We start from the raw sequence: 21,785 nt of genomic DNA, 5'->3' as shown, positions 1-21,785 counted from the left end.
TCAGAGTTCATCGTCTGAAGACATTGTCTGATATGCCTTCTTTGACTTGCCAGATTGGCCAGGCGGCTTTCTGGATGCTCCACCTGCACCCCGTTGTCTGTTCCCACCTCCACTGTTATAGCTCATGTGTACTGGGTCTTCCTGGGAGTTACATGCTCTCTCATTGACTCCTTAGTGTTCTACCCACTTTACAGATGGGGTATGTGGACACAAAGACGCCTTCCAAAGTCACGCAGCCAGTGAGAGCAGTTAGGAGTGTTCTCAGTCTGGCTCCAGAACCTTCTCTTCTACCCTTCATGCTACAGGACCACCGTTTAACCCTTCTGCACTGTCCCGGAGGATAGAGTGTAGGTGTCTATTTTTGTACCTCCTGCATCTCTCAACAGGCCTGGGACATAGTAGATGCTCAATAAATACTCAAGCTCAAGCAGATGACAAGGTCTCACCTGGCCCAAACACTCCATGAACATCTGTGAGCTGCCCACCCACCGAGCGGCGCCCCTTCTGCCAGCTGCCCCCTCCCGAACTTGTTTTCCAGTCAATAGGAGTCATTCTTCACCTTCACACACCTGTTCCCACAAACACCTCCAAATCCATGGGAACTTGAAAGTTTGTTCCACGGGTCAGCTTTTCTTTTCCATCTCTGCTCCTGGTTCTTGGGCCTTTGGGCACAAAGGTGCCCCATTATTACAGAACAGCGGTCCAAGGGGGGGGATATCCCCCAACTGACGCCTGTTGGGGGGGGAACGGGTAAGGGGTGAGGACATCTTATATGTATTTCTAATATTTCCTGGACACCCTGAGTTCTGAACCCCATTCCAAATCCCTTTTTGCCCCCCGCCCCCGGCTGCACCCTGTTGTACCGTGAGGCACCTCCAGGTCATGCCCTCCCACCTCAGTTTCTTTAATGAGAAGAATTTCACACCATTGGTGGGAGTTTCACATCTTTGAGAGGGTTTGGGCATAGTGAATTTTGCCATTTGGAAGATGTAAATGGTCTTAGAAATGTGTGATTACTGAACCTCTGGCTCTGCCTCTCAACTAAAAGATGACCAGTTTAAATCCCGAGACAAAATATTTCTCCCCGTGGCTCTTCTTTGGGCCGGGGAGCTGGAGGGGTTAGGTATTGCCTCCTCCTAGTCCATAATCTATTTTAGTTGCAGAAGATTTTCGTTTGAATAAATATTCCTTGCCTAAGCAGAGTAGGTCTCGTTGCTGACTTTTTTAATAGAAGGTTCTGTTTTGTGGGCAAGGACAAGGGCATGCAATACTAATATGAGCCACTGGGTGGTGCCACAGCTCCGAGAAATAGTCTCAGATGGAGGTGAGCAGGAGGGTGGAGTAAGTCCTGTGGTTTCAGCCTCTCCCCTGCCCAAGACAGGGACAAACGTGTTCCGGACTTGGCTCTGCCACGATAATATCACCCAGCCCTGGGCCCATTGCATGACAGACGCTCACTAAGTGTAACTGCTGTTCCTGTTAGTATGTGAGTACCACACCCAAACTCCACAGCTCCAACTCTTTTCCAGCCAGACATCCAACGTTCAGCTCAATTTTATTATCGGGGATTTGAGGAAGAGAAATACAGCGCAGGAATCTGGAGAGGGAGTGGGCAGCGTCCGGCTGGACCAATGAGGAGCAGGGTGGAAGGTTGAGATTGGGGCGTGAGCCTGAGGGGAGTTGGTGCTTGGGAGTCTGCCCCTTTCGGAATGTTGGCTGGGGTCAGTCTCCAGATGACCCTGCTGCACCCTCGTGGGCATCCAGGAGAGGGGACAGGAAACGGGAGCACAGTGGAGACCAGCCCTCCTGCCCTGGGCCAGCTGGTCGACTCAGGCCCGGGCTATATCTGGACACTGTGGGGCCGGATGGGGTTGCTGATCCGGTTCTGCAGCCAGGTGATGTAGTCGGCTTGTGGCATATGGATGATGTGTTCTCGCACAAACTGCAGGGCAAACACAGTGGGGCCGCAGGTCTGGTCTGAAAGCTAGACTCCTTGCCTTCCCCTCTCTCCCCAAAAATCCTGGACTGTTTGGGATCGGGGCTGGTGGTCTCAGTATGCCTCCAACCCCTCGGGCATTCCTAATGCCTCCAGCATCGTGCCCCGGGGAGTTGGGGGTGGTTCTTTCAAGAAAAAGATCCCTTTCTAGCGTCCTGGTTCAGGAGGCTGATTTTAAGCCTCTTCTATTGACCACCCCCCCCCCCCCCCCCACCAAAAGTTTGGCGAGATCAGGAAAACCCAGCTGTCTGCATATTTCTTCCTTTTCTATTCCTTAATATCTTAAAAACAATCATTTCTTCATAAACTTCCTGGTTCATAGGCCCCTTTGAGAATGGCTGTCAACTGCGGGCTTGCTCCCAGGAAAGCGTTAAGACACAGAACATGGTTTCAGGTAGCTGTAGGTCAGGACACCCCACAGCCAGGTTATCAGAAGTCTGCATGTCCTTTGTTGGAGAGAAGCATGCTAAGTTTTACTAGCTGGAGTTGTGACCTCCTCTCAGAGAACTGGGGGAGCCTCCACCCCCCTCCACCTCTTACCCATTCAGAGATTGCCCCATACATAACTGGCAGGTTATAGGCAGAGCCCTTATCTGGCAAGGGAAGGCTGGGCAGATGCTGTGGTTAGTTTTGGGTTAACCAGCTAGAGTCTTCCCCAACCCGATGAGTTCCTCCAACAAGTGCAGTTCTGTTCTGCTCTGGGGCTTTGCACGTGCTCTCCCCTCGTCCGGACCTGCCCTTTCCCCTTCTCTCCCTGGCTGGCTTTTCATCGTTCAGGTCTCAGCTTAAACGTCGCTCACCTTCCCCGGGCGCCCTGGTTCAGATGGGCCCCCTCGACCTTTGCCTTGAACTAGGGCTCCTCAAACTCTCTTGTGCCCACAGATGGCCGGGGGTCTCCTCTCCATGCAGGTGCCCAGTTGGTAGGTTTGGCCGGGAGCCTGAGACTCCTCCGCATTTCCAACAAGCACCCGGGTGAAGTCCGTGCTGCGGGGCTGTGGGCCACAGTGTGAGTAGCCAGATTTAGAGGGCTGCTGGCGGTGACTGCCATTTATTTTGTCCACTGGCCCATTTATTTCTGTCTCTCCAAAGCCTCCAGGCTTCCAGGGGGCTGGAAGCACCCTTTACACAGCAAATATAATGTTCCCTGGAGTTGAACTAACAAGGTCAGGTGATGATTGAAGCACCGCGAAGGAGGAGATCTTTGTCTTTCTAATTGTGCTCCCAGCCCTTAATCGGTGCCTGGACCGAGGGACGGTGGAATGAGGGCGCCCGAGGCCTTGTGGGGAGGCTGGGGGGGCCAGTTACCTCGATGGCCACGGCGATGTCAGGAGAGCACAGCTCCCAGATTCTCAGGTCCTGCAGCACCTTCAGGAGCACGTGGGGCCGGATCCTCAGGTCCAGGTTCTCCCCAAACTTCTGCAGTTTTGCCAGGATCTTTTTGGCGGGGCGGAAGTTCTTCAGGTCTTCGGGGAGTTTGGACAGAAGATCAAAGTACCTGCGATGTGAAGGAGAGAGGGCCGGTCAGGAAGCTGCTGGGAGGTGGCCCTGCGCCCCCACTCTCTCCCTACCCCTCCTGTGATGGCTGCGGGGCAGTATCAGGCTTTGTCTGGGGGGCTCCCCTCTGTCCCACCTGCAAGGGGCCCACAGATCCGGCCAGTCTTTCATGTGCGAGGGCAGGAGAAGCGGGGGCACGACTTGCATTTTGTTAAACAGACAGACTAGGGACATGCTCTAAAGAGATGCATTTATGATTTTTCTGTCAAGCAGACAATGTGAAAAGCTTACAGGAAAGGAAGGGACACTGAGACTTTGAAGCTTCACTTTCATGAGTGAATCAGGCCGTGGAGGACACGGACACACCTGTGGGAAACTTTCCCGGATGCAGGGGGCTCTCCCATAGAGATGACGGGGGGGAGAGGGGTGGGGAGGAAGGGGAAGAAGTGTGTGTCTGTGTGCGTGTGTGTTTGCCACACTCCGGCTCTGGAGTGAATAATCTCGGGCCACAGCTCTGTGAGTTTTGGGGGGCTTCGAGAACCTTTCCGAATGCTGTGACAGAGTGTGAGGGTCACCTGGTAATTCATGGTGGGAACAAGGTAGATTCTAACCTGGGGTGGTTGAGGTGTGTGGTCAGAGTTTAAAGCATCCCTTTAAAAAAACGGGGGTTGGCATCTCTTAAAATAAAAGGTCCCCCCCAATACATGTGCACCCATTGTGGATAGATTTGAAGAAATTGACCATCAACCATACATTTTGGGCTTCTCATACTCTTGTATATTTTATACTTCGTGATCTATATTTATATATATTTATTCATGTCTCTTTGTAAGCTCCTGTTCCACAATACTAAAATCATGGAAGGAATTCTGGGTACGTTTTAGACTTTCTCATCTCATCTCACTCTGAGAGCTTCATTTACTCGCCCACCAGGATTAGGCGCGTAAAACCCCAGTTCATCCGACTCCAGTTCCGGCTGGGGACGAGCATAGAGCCTGGGGTGAGACAGGGGTTTAAATCCTAACGTTTCCTCATTTGCAAAGTAGGGAGTAATACGGACCCGTCAGGATTTTTGTGGGGAATGAAACAGATAGCTGAGGAACATTGCTTATGGGGGCGTCTGCCATCCCATAATCGCGCAGCTCCTGTTGCTGTCGGTTACACTCACGTCGCCCCTGGGCACCGCGTTCCTAGGATATGCCTGCCTGCTTTTGTATCCTTCAGGGGTTCAATTATTTGGGGGAGCACAGTGACCGCCCCTCAGGCCTCTGAATCTGTTGAAGTTTTCAGGGTGGTTTGCCTTGTCCGCCGCTCCCGTAGGGGCTGGCGGCGAGTTTGTCCTTCTCTGCGAAAGTCTGAATCAGACAGGAGTCAGACACAGGGCACGGAGCCAGCTGGGTCGTTCACGCTTTAGGAACGGAAGGGTTCCTGCTGGACTGTGCTCTGGGGGTGGCCCGTGTTGGGGGCTGTCGTGCCGACCAAGGACAGTTTGGGAGAGATGCCTGTGTCCTGAACGCAAACGGGATCAAATGTGGTTTTGTAACAACAGCCCTCCCTTCCCCCCCTTCAGGGACCGGCTTCTCTGGTTCTCGGGGTCTTTACCAGTGGTCGGCGACTTCTTCTACGCGTCCTTTGACCAGGGAGACTTTATGTCTCATTTTTGCTACATCCTTTTGAAAATTGGAGACGAGGACAAAAGCGTGGAACTTCTGGAGACCTCTCTCTTCTTGGCGCCTGCGTCACAGGTTGTTTGAGAAAGAGAAAGAAGGATCAAACTCCTGTCTTGTTTAAGCTGCCCTTTGAGACCGAATGGCGAACCCTTTTTCCATTGTGAGGTTCTCCTTAACCCTGCGAGCCACCGTTGAGTTTACTCTCTGGCTTGGCTACAAGATGATACAACTCTCTCTGAAGTCCTGAAATGCCTTTTTCTTGCTAAACCCAGTCACTTTTTATTTATTTATTCATTTTTAAAGTCAGCTCTCACCCTGACTGGTGTAGCTCAGTGGATTGAGCACAGGCAGGTCTGTGAACTGAAAGGTCACCAGGCTCGACCCCTGGTCACACACGGCACAGGCATGACTCATGGGCCAGGTCCCCTACTGGGGCCCCGAGAGAAACACTGATGTTTCTCTCCTTTTTCTCCTTCCCCTCCCTTGAAAATAATTAATCTTTTTTTTAAATCAGCCCTTATTGTTTCTCTAATTTTGATGGTATTTACACAGCATTCTCGTCTATAAGATGAAGGATAGTAATGGTTCCTAGTTCTCAGAGGTGAGAATTAAACAATATAATGTATTTAATGACAGCCACACAGCAGGTGTTTAACTCAGGCGGGTTCCTCTCTTCTCCACCGCCCCCTTATCATTTTGCCCATATGTCCTGTCTCTGCAGAGAGAAACAATGTTATAAACCTATCCATGCCGTTCACCTATATGTACATTTCAATGGCTTCTCCTTTTACTCCGAATGAGACCCTCTGAGTGATTTGCCCTCCGAGGCCCTGGATTATTCAGCCCCTACATTTTCCAGCTGTACCCCTGCCCTGCCCATCTCTCCTCCCCCAGAATTTGACGCTTTGGCTCATGATCAAAGTCTTTGTGATAAGGTTCAACCTCCACAGCCAGGCTAGTAAGGCCTTTTATGATGTGGCCTCTGTCTGTCTCTAATAACCTCTAAGCAACTTAAGCCCCAGCCACCCCTGGCCCCGGGCAGTTCCTGGCCCACAGTGCGCCTTTCTGGCTCTAGGATTTTGCTGTTCTTTCCCTAGAACTCCCTGCCCTCCTACTTTGTCTGTGTGACTTTCTGGGTTTAAATTCCACTTTTACTGCTTAACTCCTGGGTGACCTTTTACCAGAGACATCTCTGGGCCCACTTTTGCCATCTCTAAAATGGGTCTAACAATAGTGCCGGTCCCGTAGGACTGTTGTGAGGACTAAATGGGAAACGGACACAAGGCACTTACACCCGAGACTGGCACTCAGTAAGGGTCCCGAAACATCGCCTGTTTTTATTGAGCTGAAAGTGTCATTTCCTCCAGGAAGACCTTGCTGCTCCCTGTGGCCGGCTGCGCAGGGCATCCTGTCCCCCTGTCCCCTCGGCCCCCTGCTCACTTCCCTGTTGGCCCTCATCACCCTGTGTGGTCACAGCTGGTATATGTGTCTGTCTCCCTCACTAGACTGGGAGCCCCCAGAAGGTGGGGACAAATCATCTCTGACCCCGTGGCCCAGAGCAGCCCGTCCCTCCACGAGGATAGGATGAGGGGGCAAAGGGCTACCACGCAACCTTTGCTGGGCTGACGAGTTCATCGGGGTCACTGCAGCCAAGGGGCGGGCTGCGGCGGGAGGCAGCTACCGGGTTGTCAGAACAGAACAGGAAAGTCTCCGGTGGCCTCCTCCTGCCATATACATTCATCCAGCTCCAAGTGGTGCAGGTACCATCTACCGCTTCTCTGTCCTCTTCAACTCCCCCGTCCCTCTCAGCCTTGGGACTTTGTACGCACGCGTCCTGCTGCCTGGAGTGTCCGTCTGCCCTCCGTCCACCCCCCAGCTCCCCGTTATCCCTCAGGGCTCAGCCATAGAGTCACCCACCCTAAACTAGGGCCCCACACTTTCTCCCTCTCTCACTGCACCCTGTTCCTTTCCTGCGTGGCAATGATCGTGATTACTACCTATGTCTTTATTCATTTGATTATTTTCTTGCTGCCCGTGTTTCCCAGGGGAGACTAGAAGCCTTCCAAGGAGAGGGACCATGTCCTTACTCTCCCCCACTCTGGCCTCAGCACCTGCACCTGGCGTCAGGCGGGCACCCAGTCGGTGCCAGCTGAATGTCCCCTTGAGTGAACGCGTCTGCACGTGCCCTTACTTCATGAGGATTTCCATCTTGTCCTGCAGACAGAAGCCGGCCTCCTGGGCCACGCTGTAGAACTTGGCCTTCATGGTGTTGCACACGCTGCTCTTGTAGTGGATGAGGTCGCGGTTGGTGCGGCTGCAGACAAAACCAGGACGGGCTTGGGGCATCGGGCTCAAGAGACGGGCCCATGGGGCTGGCCTCTCTGGGCTCCAGCGTGCTCCGCGGTGGGGATTCCCTGTGCCCCCCTGGGCTCTCCGCCCCATCCCCCCTGCCCCGGAGCCTCCCCCAGCAACCCCCTTGGATGGAGGAAGGACAGGTCTTCCCAACCAGATCAGGCTGGCTGTGCAGGCCTTATTCAGTGAGCCCACGGTGAGACACCTGGCCACCTGAGCCCAGCCAATGTTAGGGACTATGAGATAAAGGTGGCATTGGGAGCTGGGAGATTCAGGTTCAAACTCCAGGGCCACACTTCCTAGCTGCACGGGTCCGGTGAGACATGGCACTGGCTGAGTTGCAAGCTGCTTCTCTGTAGAATGGACCAGTACCGCCGCCCCACAGGGTCGCTTTGAGGGAGAAGGAGGGCAGGGAATAGGAGATGCTTTGCCCAGGGCGTGGCACAGAGGAAGACGTCGTTGCCATTGTCTTTGTTGTTGCTTGTCACCTTGACCATGAGCCCTGGCCCCGGGAGTCCCTCGTCCTGCAGCAGGGCCTGTGGCTTCGGGGAGTCTGCCCCACACTGGGTGGTTTCCCACCCAGGGAAGATGCAGGCTCCGGTTGCCACCGGCACTCCCGGCCACCTCCCTCCACTGCCCACTTGGCTTACCCTTTGGACTTCTTCTGAGTGGGCTGGCTGTGGCTTTCTGCACTTTTACTGCTGGATCGGTCACTGAAACACAAAGGGGGGGTTCCATTAGCCTAGGGCCTGCTTTCCACACAAATGGTGCCTCCAGGTTTCCTCATCGCCTGCCAGCCTCCGGGATTCAGGCAAGGGAGGCAGTTCCAGTCTAGGTGCTGGTCAGAGAATTCTGTGGGTACTCTTCCCGCCTCTTCTCCACCTTTGCTCCTCCCGTGCTCCCTGCCTGGAGAGTCCTTGTGTCTTCTCCCCTACACAGATCCTGCTGTGTGTCAGGGTCTACAGCAGGTTCTGCTTGCTCTGGCTCTTCTGGTCCGACCTCGACCTTATTGGCAGAACGACGTATTTCCTGGATCGCAGTTTCATTTGGATGAAATGGGTGTCTCTGCCTGGAGGATAAGTTCACTGCGGACCCTCCTGCCCTCTTACCTGTGCCCATTCGCACTTCGCCTGGGGCCGAGGGCAGCTTTGGCGAAGGGCTGGTCGAGTCCTCCCAGGCGTGTTGTCTTGGGTGTCCTGGCCCCAGACTGCTTCTTCCTCTAAGGGTTCTCTTCTCTGTGTTGGACCCTTGAGCCGAACACCCATTTCACTGGACTTTGGAGGCAGACAGAGCTGGATGCAGAGCGTAGCCCTGGTCTGTAGGCAAGGAACTCTGCTGTGGATGGTCAGCTTCCTCCCCTGAGCCCGATCAGCTCCTCACACCACTTGACCTTTTCTTCCGTGGGTGCTGATTGAATCCCTGCGTGGCTGCTGCTTCCTGTGACTCGGGGTTTCTGGGCGAGTGACAGCAGCTCCCCTGCGCCGCCCGCCGCTGCTCTGTGCCTCCTCCCAGTTGCACCCCAGGTCAGCACCGTCCGTATCCCCACATCCTCTGTTTCTTCCAAACGCCTCGAAACCTGACTTGATCGGTGTGGTTCTAGAAGGTAAGACTTTTTCCTGTCTCTGTGATGGGTGGCTAACCCTTTCCTCTTGGCCTTGTGACATCTGGACTTCTTTGAGGAGTCATGCCCGACCCCTTCCCCATAGGAAAGGTCCTGGCCTTTTCTGCTTTTCCCAGAGGCTCATGGGACTGGAGCCGGAGTCCTAGGCCTGGCAGGTGATCTAGCAAATGCTTATCCCACTCAGCAGGCGGGCCGAGCCCCAGTACTGACACCCAGAAGGCCTTGTGTTGGATTCCAGCCAGCTGCCTCAACCCTACACGTGAGTTCTTGGTGTGGGGGGACGTGTGTTGGCTTTGACCTTCCTCTTGTAAATGGCTTTCTTCTTTTCTGGAGCTGACAGTGTGGCTAGGGAGGAGGCGGGAGGTGAGGGAAGCAGTGTTATTAGCTGCGATAAACAAACAGAAATATAAACCACCAAGATCCGAGTTGGTGGAGGAGTGACAGCTACACTAACCTCCTCCCAGGACCAGTGTGGAAAAGATCCTTCTGCCCCTCTCTGTCTTCCTTCCCTTGCCTCTCACTGAGTTCCAGCCACACTGGTCTTTGCTCAGTGCCTCCGGTTGTGTTCTGCCTCCGGCCCTTTGCACATGCTGTCTCCTCTGCTTGGAACACTATTTCCACCTTCCCCAGTTGCTGGCCATTCCATTCTTTTTTTATTCCTGGTCTCAGCTTAAATGTCAAACACAGTCTTGGCTGGGACCCCGGTGCTGGACATTCCCCCAACTTTCCACGCTTCCCCTTCAGAACACTTTCCAGAGCCACGGTTACAGGCCCCATTCTGGGGGTTCTTTGATAAATGCATGTCAGCCTCATTAGACCAGCGATTCTTAACCCTGGGCAGGATTCCTGGAGTCCACGAATGCAGGTGGGAAGAAAGTCGCACCTTTATCTTCACCAGCTGTTAGCAGAAATGGGAATCACAGACAGGTGTTTGCACACCGCATTACAATTGTGGGAGCTAGTTTGAAAAGTCGTTTACTCTCGACACTAATCCAAATTCACAGTCGTTTCTGGAGCTGCTGCCGAGTCTCGTTATATATGCGCTCGTTGAAGAAGCTCACAGGTTACTACACCCCAAACGTGGTTGTGATATCGCAGTTTATCTTACGATAGATTCCTTCGTAAACCTTGGTGTTTTATGGTATTCATTTAAAAGCTTTATTTTTTTTCTTCCGAAAGGGTTCATATGGGTTTCCTCAGACCATCACAGGATTTATGGCATGAGAAAAGTGGGGGCCGCAGTGCAGACAGGGAGCTTCATGAGGGTAGACAACAACTGTCTTACCTGCTGAGTAATCCCCCAAAAACCTAGCTCAGTTCCGGGCACCCGGGGGCTCAGTGAGTGTCCACAAGATGAATGAATGGAATGGGGACAGACCTCCCCTCCGCAGTAAAGAGCGGAAGCCTGGTCGGTGCCAAGTCCTCCCCGCTTCACCCTCCCCCCGATGCTGGAGGGTGCCAGTTCTGTGGCTGGTATACGGTGCCGGGGAGAAATGCCTAGGTATTCACCCCCGAGCCTTGAGAGTTAAGGGGCTTATTTCTATTGAAGAAGAAAGACGTTGCCCCTCCAGTGCCCCGCTTTCCACGGTCTGGTGGGGAGCCTTTGTACAGCGGACCCCTGGAACTGTGGGGTGCCCCCCGCCCCACCTGCTGTGGGCCCCAGGCCTCCTTACCTTGACTTGCGGGTGGTCTGCATGTCTTTATAGACAGAATCGCTCTTTCGTCTCATTGTAGACAAGGTGCTGCAAAGAACGAGACGAGTCTCTTAGCCAGGCACCGAACCTACTGTGCTCCTGAGGCGGTCATTACCTGGGGGAGCTCAAAGACTTCTCTCTCTAGAGCAGGGCTCCTCAGACTCTGTCGGGATGAGAATCACTGGGCCACCCTTTCAGAGGTCTGGATACCTGAGGCCTGGAGTGGAGCCCTGCTCCCGAAGCTGCATTTAAAGCCACACACACACACACACACACACACACACACACACACTTCTAAAGTGTGTGTGCAGAAAGCACACGTTGACACCATAGCATTTCTCAGCGTGTTGTGAAGTGCTGGCCACTGGAAGAGCTTGTTTGCAAATATGATTTCCTCTGGAGATTCTGATTCAGTGAGTCTGGGAGGGAGACTAGAAGTCTGCATTTTTCACGAGCACCCCAGCTGACCCTGACGGGCAGGGGGGACCTTTGGCAAACACCGCTAGAGGAATTCAGGAAGAGGCCATCTTCCTAGACCACATTATGGTCTGAATGTCCGCGTCCCTCCAAATCTGTACATTGAAATCCGAACCACACAAGGTGATGGTCAGGTGCAGGGCCTTTGGGGGTAATCAGATCAAGAGGTGGTGCCCTCATGAATGGGATCAGTGTCCTTCTGAAGAGACCCCTAGGAGCTAGCTTGTCCCTTCCACCGTGTGACATTACCGTGAGAAGGCAGCGGGTCCGTACTGGACACCAAACCTGCCAGCACCTTGATCTTGGACTTCCCACCTCCAGAACTGTGAGGTAGAAATGCCTGTTCTGAATAAACCACCTGGGTTATGGTATTCTGTTCTAGTGGCCCGAACGGACTAAGATGACAGAGGCTGGGGACTGGGTAGGTTGGCTTTTAAGGGTCGCTGAAACCGGGAGCTCTCTGCCAGCCTCGACGGGGGCAGGTCTGACATCTGAAATGGGAAGGGAACCAACCGGATTCTAAAGTGAGGGGGGCAGGAGAAGTCTGCAGCCTTGCCCGTCCCCCCGCAGCTGGGCAGAGAAGCCATGGATCCCTGCTGCTTTAGTGAGGGATTAGGGAGATATTCCTCCCCCCGAGGCAATGGGGAAGATGGGACATTCCAACAGGTTCCTCTTGCTCTGTAACCGCAGAGGTCATGCAAGTGGTGAGGTTTGCAAGGACCAGGCCCTTGTGTGGTCCGGTCTTGCACGACCTCATGCAAGTCACTCATCACAGCTCTTCTACGCCGATGAGGTGGGGTGGTGGGGGTGGGTAGGAAGCCTGTGTCCTCAGGGTGCTGTGGAGACTTGGTGGGACACTGTGGGACATGGGAGCAGCGGCCATCGCTGCCGCCATGGCCACCGCTGGGTGCTCTTGAGACGCCAGGCATTCGGAATGCACTGTACCTCACCGCATGCTTCGGACAACTCACTGGAGGAGACATTTTTTTTCCGTAACAATAACCATAATACTTTGCCAGGATGGCATCATTTAATTCTCACTGCAGTTCTCACTAGGTGGCTAATAAGCCTCATTTTATAGAATCGGAACCAGGCTCAGAGAGGTTTGGCTACCTGCCCCACATCACAGAGCAATGAGATGGTGAGAATGGAGGTTGATGCTTGTCTGTTTGGTCCCAAGGCCCATGCTTTGATGCCGCCCAGTCTCATTCTGTAGGAGAGGAAACTGAGTTTTAGAGAAGGGCTGGGGGACTTGCTCAGGAGCATCAGGTGTTGAACCCAGTGTCACGCGGTGAGTTCTTACAAAGGGAGGGGACTTGGTGAGCTCTCTTCATCATTACTGCCCGTCTCTGATGCTGGCGACTCAGGCACAGCGGTCAGGGCCTCACGGGGGGGCCGACACCGTCTCTGAGTGCCTGCGAGGGCCACCCTTTGGAGCCCCAGTTTGAGTCGAAGCAGCAGCAGACAAATCCGTCATCCCAAGCGGAGGTGAAAGTGCTTGGTGAACTGTAATTATGGTAATAACAATAACCAGTAAGTTACGGCTGGCATCTCAGTAGGCTGAAGGCAATGATGAACCTCTTCTAGTGCCTCCTTTATGTCCAGGAAGTAATCTGCTTATTCAGAGGAGCCCGCACTCGGGAAGGGGGCTGGGGCCCTCGCCTATGTGCTGTCCGTGGTTTTCAGAAGCTCCGTGGACAGGGCTTCCCACCCACAGGAAGACACTTCACGTTCAAGTCTTACACTCAGCCAATTGCATCAATTGCCGGCTTGAAACTTCAGAGCATTCTTGTTGCTCTTAGGACAGACACAAGAATCCTTGAGGTGGCCTCCAAGGTCCCAGATGGACTCTTGCCTCTTCCCATCCACTTTGGCTGCATTCCAGCTCTTCGAAGGGGCCATGGTCCCTTTGAACCATGTTTTCATAGGCATGTGTGTTGCCTGTGATGCTCTCCCCGCCCCCCTCCCACCCAGCTTTGGCTGGCTGGCTCCTTTTCGTGCCTCTTTCAAAATCTCAGCTGAATGTTTCTTCCTCGGAGGAGCCTTCTCTGATCCCCACGCCCCTCCCAGACGAGATCGGATGCTGTGTTATTTCCTCTCACGGGGCCGAGCTTCCCTGCAGGACACTTCCCTCTGCTGTGGGTACCTACCTGCACATACCTATCAACATTCTCCAACAGAATGAACGGATAGCCCAGTGGAGAATGGTTTTTGGAGTTAGAAAGATCTGGATTCAAGTTGTAGTGCTTCATTCTTTAGCTGGGTGACCTCCAACCAGTTACTTTGCCTCTCTGAGCCTTATTTCCTTATGTGTCAAACAAAGATGATAGTGCCTGCCTTGTCCGTAGGGTGGTGGCAGGAACCCTGGGAGATGGTGCCTGTGAAAAAGGGCCTGGCCCGGTGCTTGTTGCAGAGAAAACGCTCAGTAACCGGGACCTGCTGTGGCTGACGCTCCTGTATCAGGCTGCTGCCCTTCCTTTGCCCCCGGAGTCAAGAGCACGTACCTGGGCGCTGTTTTTCGCATCTCGTTCTCCATCGTGACCGTCCTCCGGGCGTCTTCCCCAACCATCTCCAGGAGCTTCTGAAGATCTGATGGGAACACAGAAGGTCACGGTCTGGAGGGCTCACTCGAGACAGGATGGTGCAGCACAGGGCCCGGCCCCCAGCCTAACATCGCCTCTGCCTCTGAGGGATGGGGCCAGGAGAGGCGGCCGCAGGGTGTGACTCTGACCCTGCCACTCACCTGCTGAAAACCCTCCAACGTCTCTCCCTTTTCCTCCCGGGCAACCTCTACCTCTCTCCGTGTGGCCGCTGAGCCTCGGAGCAGGGTCTGTCTGCTCTTCCTCTCTCCTGTCTCATCTCACATCCACCCCGCAACCTCAACGTCTACTCTAGCCAGAGAAAACCGTTTCCAATTCTAAGAAGAAATCAGCTTGTCCAGGAAACCATCTCTGATCCCATGGACCGAAAGTTCCAAGCTGGTCTCCTCCAGGATGAATCTCGCTCACAGAGAGGTTTCGTTTGATTTGATGGAGAGGCCAACTTTTTAAAACTGGAAGCCTTCACGTAAAAAAAAAAATCCAGACCTGCAGCTTCCCTGCAAAAGGACCTGAGATGGATCTGGACCCTGCCCCACGCTGGCCGGGGCCTTCAGCCAGGCCCCCAGGTTCATGGCGCCCCTCACTCCTCATGCCATTCATTGACTTTTATTTCATGCTTAGTATTATTGCTCTTAGAAACATTTCTGTCCTGGGTTGGAAAGGTGGGAGGGAGGACATTCTAAGTGTTTGGTTTGAGAGACGTGTGCGTTTCTGGCCCTGTGTTCTCGGTGTGGGAGGCTCGGTGTTTGCTGTGCCAGTGCGTGGATGACTCGGGAGAAGATCGAGGGGAGGATTCGGCCAACTGTGAGTTAGGTTTGGGATGTCGACCAAGGAGGGCAGTGCCCGCGGAGCCACCTTCGCCCTCTCGCAGGTGCCTGTGGTCAGCGGTCAGCTCCAGCTCAGGTCTCCGTGCCATGGGTGAAGCCCAGTGCTCGCCCCGGCCTGCCGTGCCCAGCCCGGTGTGGGTGTGGCCCACAAGGGGAAGGGCGCTCCCCTTGGTGAGCTTGCAGCCTTGTAGGCTGTGAGAACCACCAACACGGGGCTGTTCCTGCTCCATGGTCCTTATTCTCAAGTAGTTTATTTTCCTAGGCATTTGCGGTCAGGATTCCATTTGACCTGGATCTGACCTTCACTCTTTTGTCATGCCCACCTCTCCTACTGCTGCATATCCCGGAATTGGGGCTGTGTCCAGAGGCCTGTTAATGAGAGATCTGTGGCTGGTGACTCCACTCTCCTCCTGGCTCCTGGACACCACGCGGCAGTATCCGCCTTCTCCCCACCAGCCTGGGGCGGCCTGGGTCCCAGCAAATGAGCCCGGTGACCTGGTGTGTTGGGCAGCCCTCCGAGGAAATCATGGCTAAAGCTCCACATGTCACTTAATACACCACAGTTTTTTTCTCTGCCGACCACTAATGCCTCTGGGCAGGAAGGGTGCCCCCCAGTATTAACCTCCGTCCATCATGTAGCCGAGGTTGCCCAGGTGTGAAGTAGAACAAAGCTGTGAGGCTGTGAGGCCCGTTCACTCCTCAGGGCTACCTGGGGGAAGAGGCTCGTTTGAAAGGGTGCCGGTGCCACGACATACAGGTCCCCTGAGGAAGATGGGCCTGGGGCGGACGCCCGCATTGCAGGAGCCTGCTCGGTCCTTGGTTCCCGGGGCTATGGGATGCCATGACCCATTTCTCAGCAACGGGCACACCCTGGGTTTTCAAATACCAAATTCTGTCTCCGAAGGAAATATTCTGATTTCCTCCCTCCGTCTTCCACCTCCAGCCTGTCCAGGAATCTGGTTCTTAAGTGACTAAACCCATTTCTTTCTCTCTCTGGGGGGGAAATAAAGGAGACCTTTTTATTGTATGGGGTTGGTTTGAGGGGGGAATGTTAGATAGCATAGGGCCCCGATTTTTTGAATCCTCACCTGGGGATATATTTGTTGATTTTATACAGAGAGGAAGGGGAGGGAGAGAGACACTGATGTGAGAAAGACATCGATTGGTTGCCTCTTGTATGTGCTCAGATGGAGGATCAAACCCACAACCCTTTGGTGCAGGGGACGATGCTCCAACCATGCAGCCACCCGGCCAGGCCCGGCCAACTCTTTTTGAGTTGCTTTTCAAGTTTCTCCTCTGATGGTTCCAAAGCTGGGGGCCTCAAGGTTTGCAGAAGGATTTGCTGGAGCATTGGTTCCTTGGGAATCCAACCCCCCCCCCCCCATTGATTTGGGGAGGGGATCAGTCCACTGATTTGCATTGACTAAGACTTCATTATGCACCCAGCCCTGAAAATTAAACCTTGGTCAAACAGTGAGTCTCCTCAGAATAGGATTCATGAATTCAGAATTAATCTGAGGAGGTTTTAGGAGGCAATGAGAGTCTGAGGAATTAATCTACTTTTGTCAAAGCTGTGACATGGGATGGAGGTTAAAGTAGAGATGGAGGAAGATGGCGAGGAGGCAGGAGCAGGAAGACTTCCTCTCTGGTGGGAACGCAGCTCCTGGTCATCATTGTGCCTCAGCTGTGTGCCAGGCTGCAGGTGAGGGAGGCATTGCTCCCACCTGGGGAGAGCTCACCTTCCTTTTCCCTCTCTTCCTTAGTAAAGAAAATGAACACACAAACAAACAAACAGTGTATCTGTCTGTCTGTCTCCATAGGTGCATGTACTTTTTTGTGTGTTGGGGAGGGGAAGCACGGACTAGCCCAGTTTTTCCCAGTACCCGTTGTAGCTAGGCATGGCTCTGTGACTAAATTCTGGGCAGTGAGATGTTAACAGAAGTGCTGCTGTGTGGAGCTTCTGAAAAGGCTGCTTAAACTCAGCTTCGAGTGGGAGCTTTTGTACTTGGCCTAGTCCCTTCTGCTTCCAGGCTGGGGAATGTGGCTGTGATGACTGGTATTCCAGCAGCCATTTTGGATCATGAAGTACTTCTGAGCATGGTAGAAAAGCAAGACAGAGAAGGGAGTAGGATCTCTGATACTCCACCAGCCATGGACTGGTCTTCTTTAATCTATAAGAAAAATAAACCTGTATCCTATTTACACCATTATTTTTTAGATCTCTGTACCTAGCCAACAGAAATTCCTACCCAATACAGTATGAGGCAGTTGCAAATTAATATTAGGTACTCAATAAGAGCAACGATGTCATACGAAGAGAATTGAGAGGAGGGAACCTGGGAGAGTCAGGGGAGACTTCGCAGGGAAGGGAATATTTGAGTTGGGTCTTGAAGGTTGAGTAGGAGTCCACCAAACTGAAGGGTCAGAGATAAAAGGGCACATTGCAGACAGAGCCCGGCACAAAAGAACGTACGTTATTTAAGAAGAAAGTATTTTGGTGAGGTTAGAGTGCCTGGTATAAGGTATGAAGTAGCAAGAGCTGAGCCAACTGGGGACAAGGTCAGACGCAATATCTTAGGGGCAATGGGGAGTCATTGAAAGATGTCCAGCTAGGGAGCACTGCATCAGCTTTTTAATTTAGAAAGTCTCCTCTGGCTCAACGTGGAGAAGAATTGGTGAGAAAATGAGGGCAAGACAGAAGCGAGGAGAGTAATTAGGAGGCTACTGCTCTCATCCAGGCGAGAAGTGATGCAAACCTGGACCAGGGCCCCGTGGGGTCAGGTAGCGGAAGTGAGTGGCATAGGCTGCTGCAGGAGAAATCAGGCTGCTCGCCTGGTCTTTTCCCTCGGCTTTTTTTAGACACTTGGGGGCAAGAAGAGAGATTAAATGTGACTCGAGGTCAGATTGACTGGTTTCCAGTTCTGCCTCTGTGCCCCAATTTCCTCATCCGCAAAATAGCTTAAAAAAGTTGTTGAGGATTTATGGAGGACTGAACACGAGGACTAAGTGAATACTGTGAGGACTTCATATCTGGGAGATGACACCGATTGGAGCAGGTGGTTGGTTATGTGTGGGGGGAAGTGGCCATTGGGAAAGGGTGTGCCCTGTCTCTGGTGCCTGGAGAGGTGGCAGCAGCCACCCCTCCCCTCACTGCAAAGGCGCCTCTCCCCACTGCCCCCTGCAGTATGCTGGCTGCCCCTGGGAGAACCACACAGAATTCCTGGGACAGGGGCTGAGTCTGGAAGCCGGAGACACTCCTCTGTTCTTATCTGAGAACAAGGCTTCTAGAGTAAAAACACACACAGCATGAATGTAACATTAATAACGAGTCAGATACTTGTGACAAGAAAATCAGGTCCTGTTACTCCTGTACCGAAACCTCCCAGAGACTTCCTGTTGCCCTTGGAACAGGTCCAAAATCCTTACCTTGCCCTGCAAGGACCGTGAACCCCTGCCTCCCTCCCTCCCTGACTTCATCTCTTCAGGTCAAAGCTTGAATGTCAAGGGTGAGGGAGGCCCTCGTCGGCCACCCTGGCTAATAAAGTGGCCCCATCCCCACCCATAGTCTCTCTCTCCAGCCCAGCATCTTGTTTTATGGTTATTTTCGATCATGTCTTATAGGCAATTATCTTACTGTTTATGATTTTCATATTTATTGTCTGCTCCCCCCCCAGAATGTAAGCTTAGGGAGGGCAGATACTGTCACTCTCAGTTGCAGGCCCTCGGTAGCTGGTCAGCAGACACCTGCAGGATGGAAGAAGGTTCAAGACAGCCTTACGAGTCACACATCTGCTGATGGCTTCTCTTAGTTCCTCTCCATCTCAGACAGTACTCCCCGTTCAGTAAACAGCTTTTCAGGGCTTGGGACTTTTTAATTCCCCGGTCAACAAGGGAGATGTTGGGATTTTTTTGTCCCCAGCAGTCATTACTCTGAGTCCCGACCATGGACTGGAATTTTACACTTTCACCCATTTCTGGCTTTGGTGGCCCCAGTCAGGCTTTCTGGTCGACCTTGACCTCTCGCCCCACCTCCTTGAACCTATACTACACTCAACCCTTGTCAGCTCATCCCATTTTCTTTCTTCCTCCTTCCTCATTCTGTATAAATCCTTCTCTTCACTTTCCTATCTCCTTGAAGCTCAAGCTGGAAAGTTCTGAGAATGAACTTTTCACATGACCTAGGGAGCCAGCCCGCTCACAATTCCACTGGGTGGGGGGCCACCGGCTCCCCCTGAAGGAATATGTGAAACTGTGTATTTGTGTATGTTTTCATTTCTTGTCTGGGGAGAGAGCCTATTGCATTCAACAGATTTTTCTAAAGAAGCTGTGTCTCCAAATACGTGAACCACCAAAGGTCAATGTGTTCCAGGATGGGAATCATGAATTCCATACATGAAATGTTCAGAAGAGGTAAATCCTTAGAGACAGAAAGCTTTGTGATTACGGGGCTGGGGTGGGCAAGGAGGGGGGCTGCCAGTGAATGGGAGGTATTTTTAGGGTTGGTTGGAATGTTCTAAAATTAGATTACGGTTCCCCCAACTCTGTAAATTTACTTAAAGTCATTGAATTGTATGCTCAAATGAGTGAATTTATGGTATATACATTACACCTCAAAATCTGTTAGGGTAGACAATGAATTTCAAAACTTATTATGACAAAATATAAACTATCTCATTAATCATTCTTACATCCTGATTACAGGTTGAAATGATAACGTTTTATATAAGTTAGGCTAAATAAAATATATTATTAACATTTGAAACAGAGAAATTGATGGCCATTGGCTGTCTCCCAAGGAGAAATAGCTCTGAGTAGCTCAGGTTACAGGGTGTATTTCTCATCTCCCCTGGAGTAAAGCAGAGGGTCCACGGAGATAGAACAGGACGAAGGGACCCCCCGTGTCTCCTTTAGTTGAGTGGGGGCAGAAGTGGAGCAGGGGGCATTCTTGATATCTGGCTTCAAGGCCTTTGCCTTGAAGCAGGGCAGTCTCAGGGCAGACGGGCGTGATCTCAGGCAGGACTTACTGATGTGGAGAGGTTCTTCTTCTGGCTTGGTTGAAGATGAGTCGTTGTCCTCGTCCTTGCTGCCTGTCCCCAGGATGGCCATGTTAGCGAGCTCCTCTGAGCCAGGGTTCACAGAGATCACGCTGCTCTGGGGGGAGGAGCCCCCACTAGCCCGAGACAGACTGAGCGTGGAACCTCGCCGGCTAGGTTTGCGGCTCATGCGGAGTGGAGGGATTTTGAACTTCTTGGCCTGAAGGAAGGAGAGGAGAAAGAGGGGTTTTAGAAGGAAGGAAGGACAGAAGAAATGAGGAGGGAGAGAAGGAGAGAGGGAGGTGGAAAGAAGGGAGGGAGGAAGAGGAGAGGAGAGAAGAGAGAAGGGAAGGAAGGAAATGGTGAAGCCTGGCTCTGAAGGTGAATTCTTTTTGGCTCTTTCCAAACACTGAGTTATTATCAGTCTGCAGTGACCTTCTGTCGCAAACTGAGAAAATGTAAAAATGGGTAACGAGGCGTATTCTATTCACTGAGCTCTGTGGTTGCCGCAGCGGTCGTCACGGGAAGCTGACATGCACCCCGGGGATGTTGCCGCAGCTGGGAGCAGTCTTTGACTTCTCTCTTGTAATATTCACCAGAATTGATTTTAACCTGTGGGAGAGGGTGGGTCTAATTTCCACCTGTTGGCTTTGACCTCACATTGCGTGTGTCAACGTCTTGTTCACCCAAGTTGATGCCTGGGCCTCAGGAATGAAGATTTGTATTAATTTGGTTTTTCCAAAGAACACAAGATGGAGGAAATTCTAAGCCTGGCATTTGTGAGCTGGAGTAGCGGGGAGCAGATTTGCCTGATGTGGTGGCACTGTTGGGGGGCAGACCTGTGGTTGTGACGGGCAGGAAGGTTGTGGGGGACTGACAAGTCCTAGAAGCTCTGGGTAGGCAGGGAAGGTCCCGTGAGGGGGATGTGGATTTTCGGGAGGAAAGGAGTCAGAGAGGGCTGGTTCCATGTGTGTGCAATGAGTGTGCGCACACCTGTGTTTATGTTGTGTCTGTGTGCACATTTTTGTGTGCATTGGTACTTGTGTATGTTTCTGTGTTTTTGCATGCATCTGTGTTTCTGTGTTTGTGTGCATGCACGCTCTCTGGGTCACTTCAGAGCATGCTGTGTGAAGTCAGGTCCTCATTTAACTCATGGTCCAGGTCTCAGAGAGGCTTCCTAACCTGCCCAAGATCACACAGCTAGCGAGCAGCACAGCCAGGATTCAAACCCAGGTCAGTCTAATGCCAAGGCTAACCATTATTCCTGGCTTAAAAATACTTTAAAAGCCTTTTTAGGTGGCACTAAAAAGGTCCCCGTTCTCATGCTGGCGATTCTTTACGGCCCTTAGAACACCGGCTTTGCTGTGGGCAAGAGTGGGCCTTCAGCTCTTCGGAGGAAGCGCTCAGTGGGGGCCTGGGCCACACTTTACCCTTGATTAGTAGAAACGACTTTGTCTGAGAACATTGAAAAGGAGAAGCCCTTGCAGGGCAGACAGAGGTCTTGTCATGGAACGCATGGCATTTGATACCCTTGGGAAGAGAAGGTAGGGTGATGTTGCAGCCACACCAGCCCTGAATAAATATCGAACAGAGCAGAGAGAATGGTTTCCAGCAGGAGTCATTTGGGGGAATCCACTGTATGGACCAGAAGCAATTTTTTTGATCGGCTGCCTTGTGGGGCCCTGAATGTGGGCGGAACTTCCCAGCATGAGAAGAGGGGAGGGATTGCTTGGCTGCACAGGGGAAGTGGGAAGTGAAGGAAGAGGGATGGAGAGGGCAGTCAGGCTCAAGGTGTGGTCTCTCCTGGGCTCCCTCCCGGCCCTGCACAATTGGCAGGGAACCCCTGCACCAATGATGGAATGCTTCAGAATGTGACAGACAGGATCTGGGCTCAACCGGATCTTCAAGGGGGTGTGTGGGTTTCAAAATGGCTGCGACAAAAAGCCAAAGTTGGCATGTTCTCTCCTTAGATAAATTGGGAGCTTGACACAGTGTCCCTTTTGTCCTGATATTGGTTAAGA

At 52.6% G+C, this 21,785-nt stretch overlaps 1 protein-coding gene across 1 annotated transcript in view; it reads right to left on the bottom strand.

Moving 5' to 3' along the window:
- Window positions 1-1,840: 1,840 nt before the first annotated feature.
- CCDC60 (coiled-coil domain containing 60) overlaps window positions 1,841-21,785 on the bottom strand; it is a 122,243-nt gene continuing 102,298 nt past the window's right edge. Inside the window, exons 7-14 of the mRNA XM_053669617.1 lie at window positions 19,756-19,984; window positions 13,809-13,893; window positions 10,807-10,875; window positions 8,163-8,225; window positions 7,352-7,474; window positions 5,093-5,224; window positions 3,302-3,491; window positions 1,841-1,942 (exon numbers count right to left, since the gene is read on the bottom strand). Of these exons, the coding sequence (XP_053525592.1) occupies window positions 1,841-1,942; window positions 3,302-3,491; window positions 5,093-5,224; window positions 7,352-7,474; window positions 8,163-8,225; window positions 10,807-10,875; window positions 13,809-13,893; window positions 19,756-19,984 (993 nt within the window). The remainder of the gene's footprint in view (window positions 1,943-3,301; window positions 3,492-5,092; window positions 5,225-7,351; window positions 7,475-8,162; window positions 8,226-10,806; window positions 10,876-13,808; window positions 13,894-19,755; window positions 19,985-21,785) is intronic.

The sequence above is a fragment of the Artibeus jamaicensis genome, unplaced genomic scaffold, assembly GCF_021234435.1.
Source record: "Artibeus jamaicensis isolate MK-2021 breed Jamaican fruit bat unplaced genomic scaffold, CSHL_Jam_final contig_525, whole genome shotgun sequence".
In the NCBI taxonomy this organism is placed as follows: Eukaryota; Metazoa; Chordata; class Mammalia; order Chiroptera; family Phyllostomidae; genus Artibeus; species Artibeus jamaicensis.
This window is presented reverse-complemented; position numbering and strand designations above follow the sequence as displayed.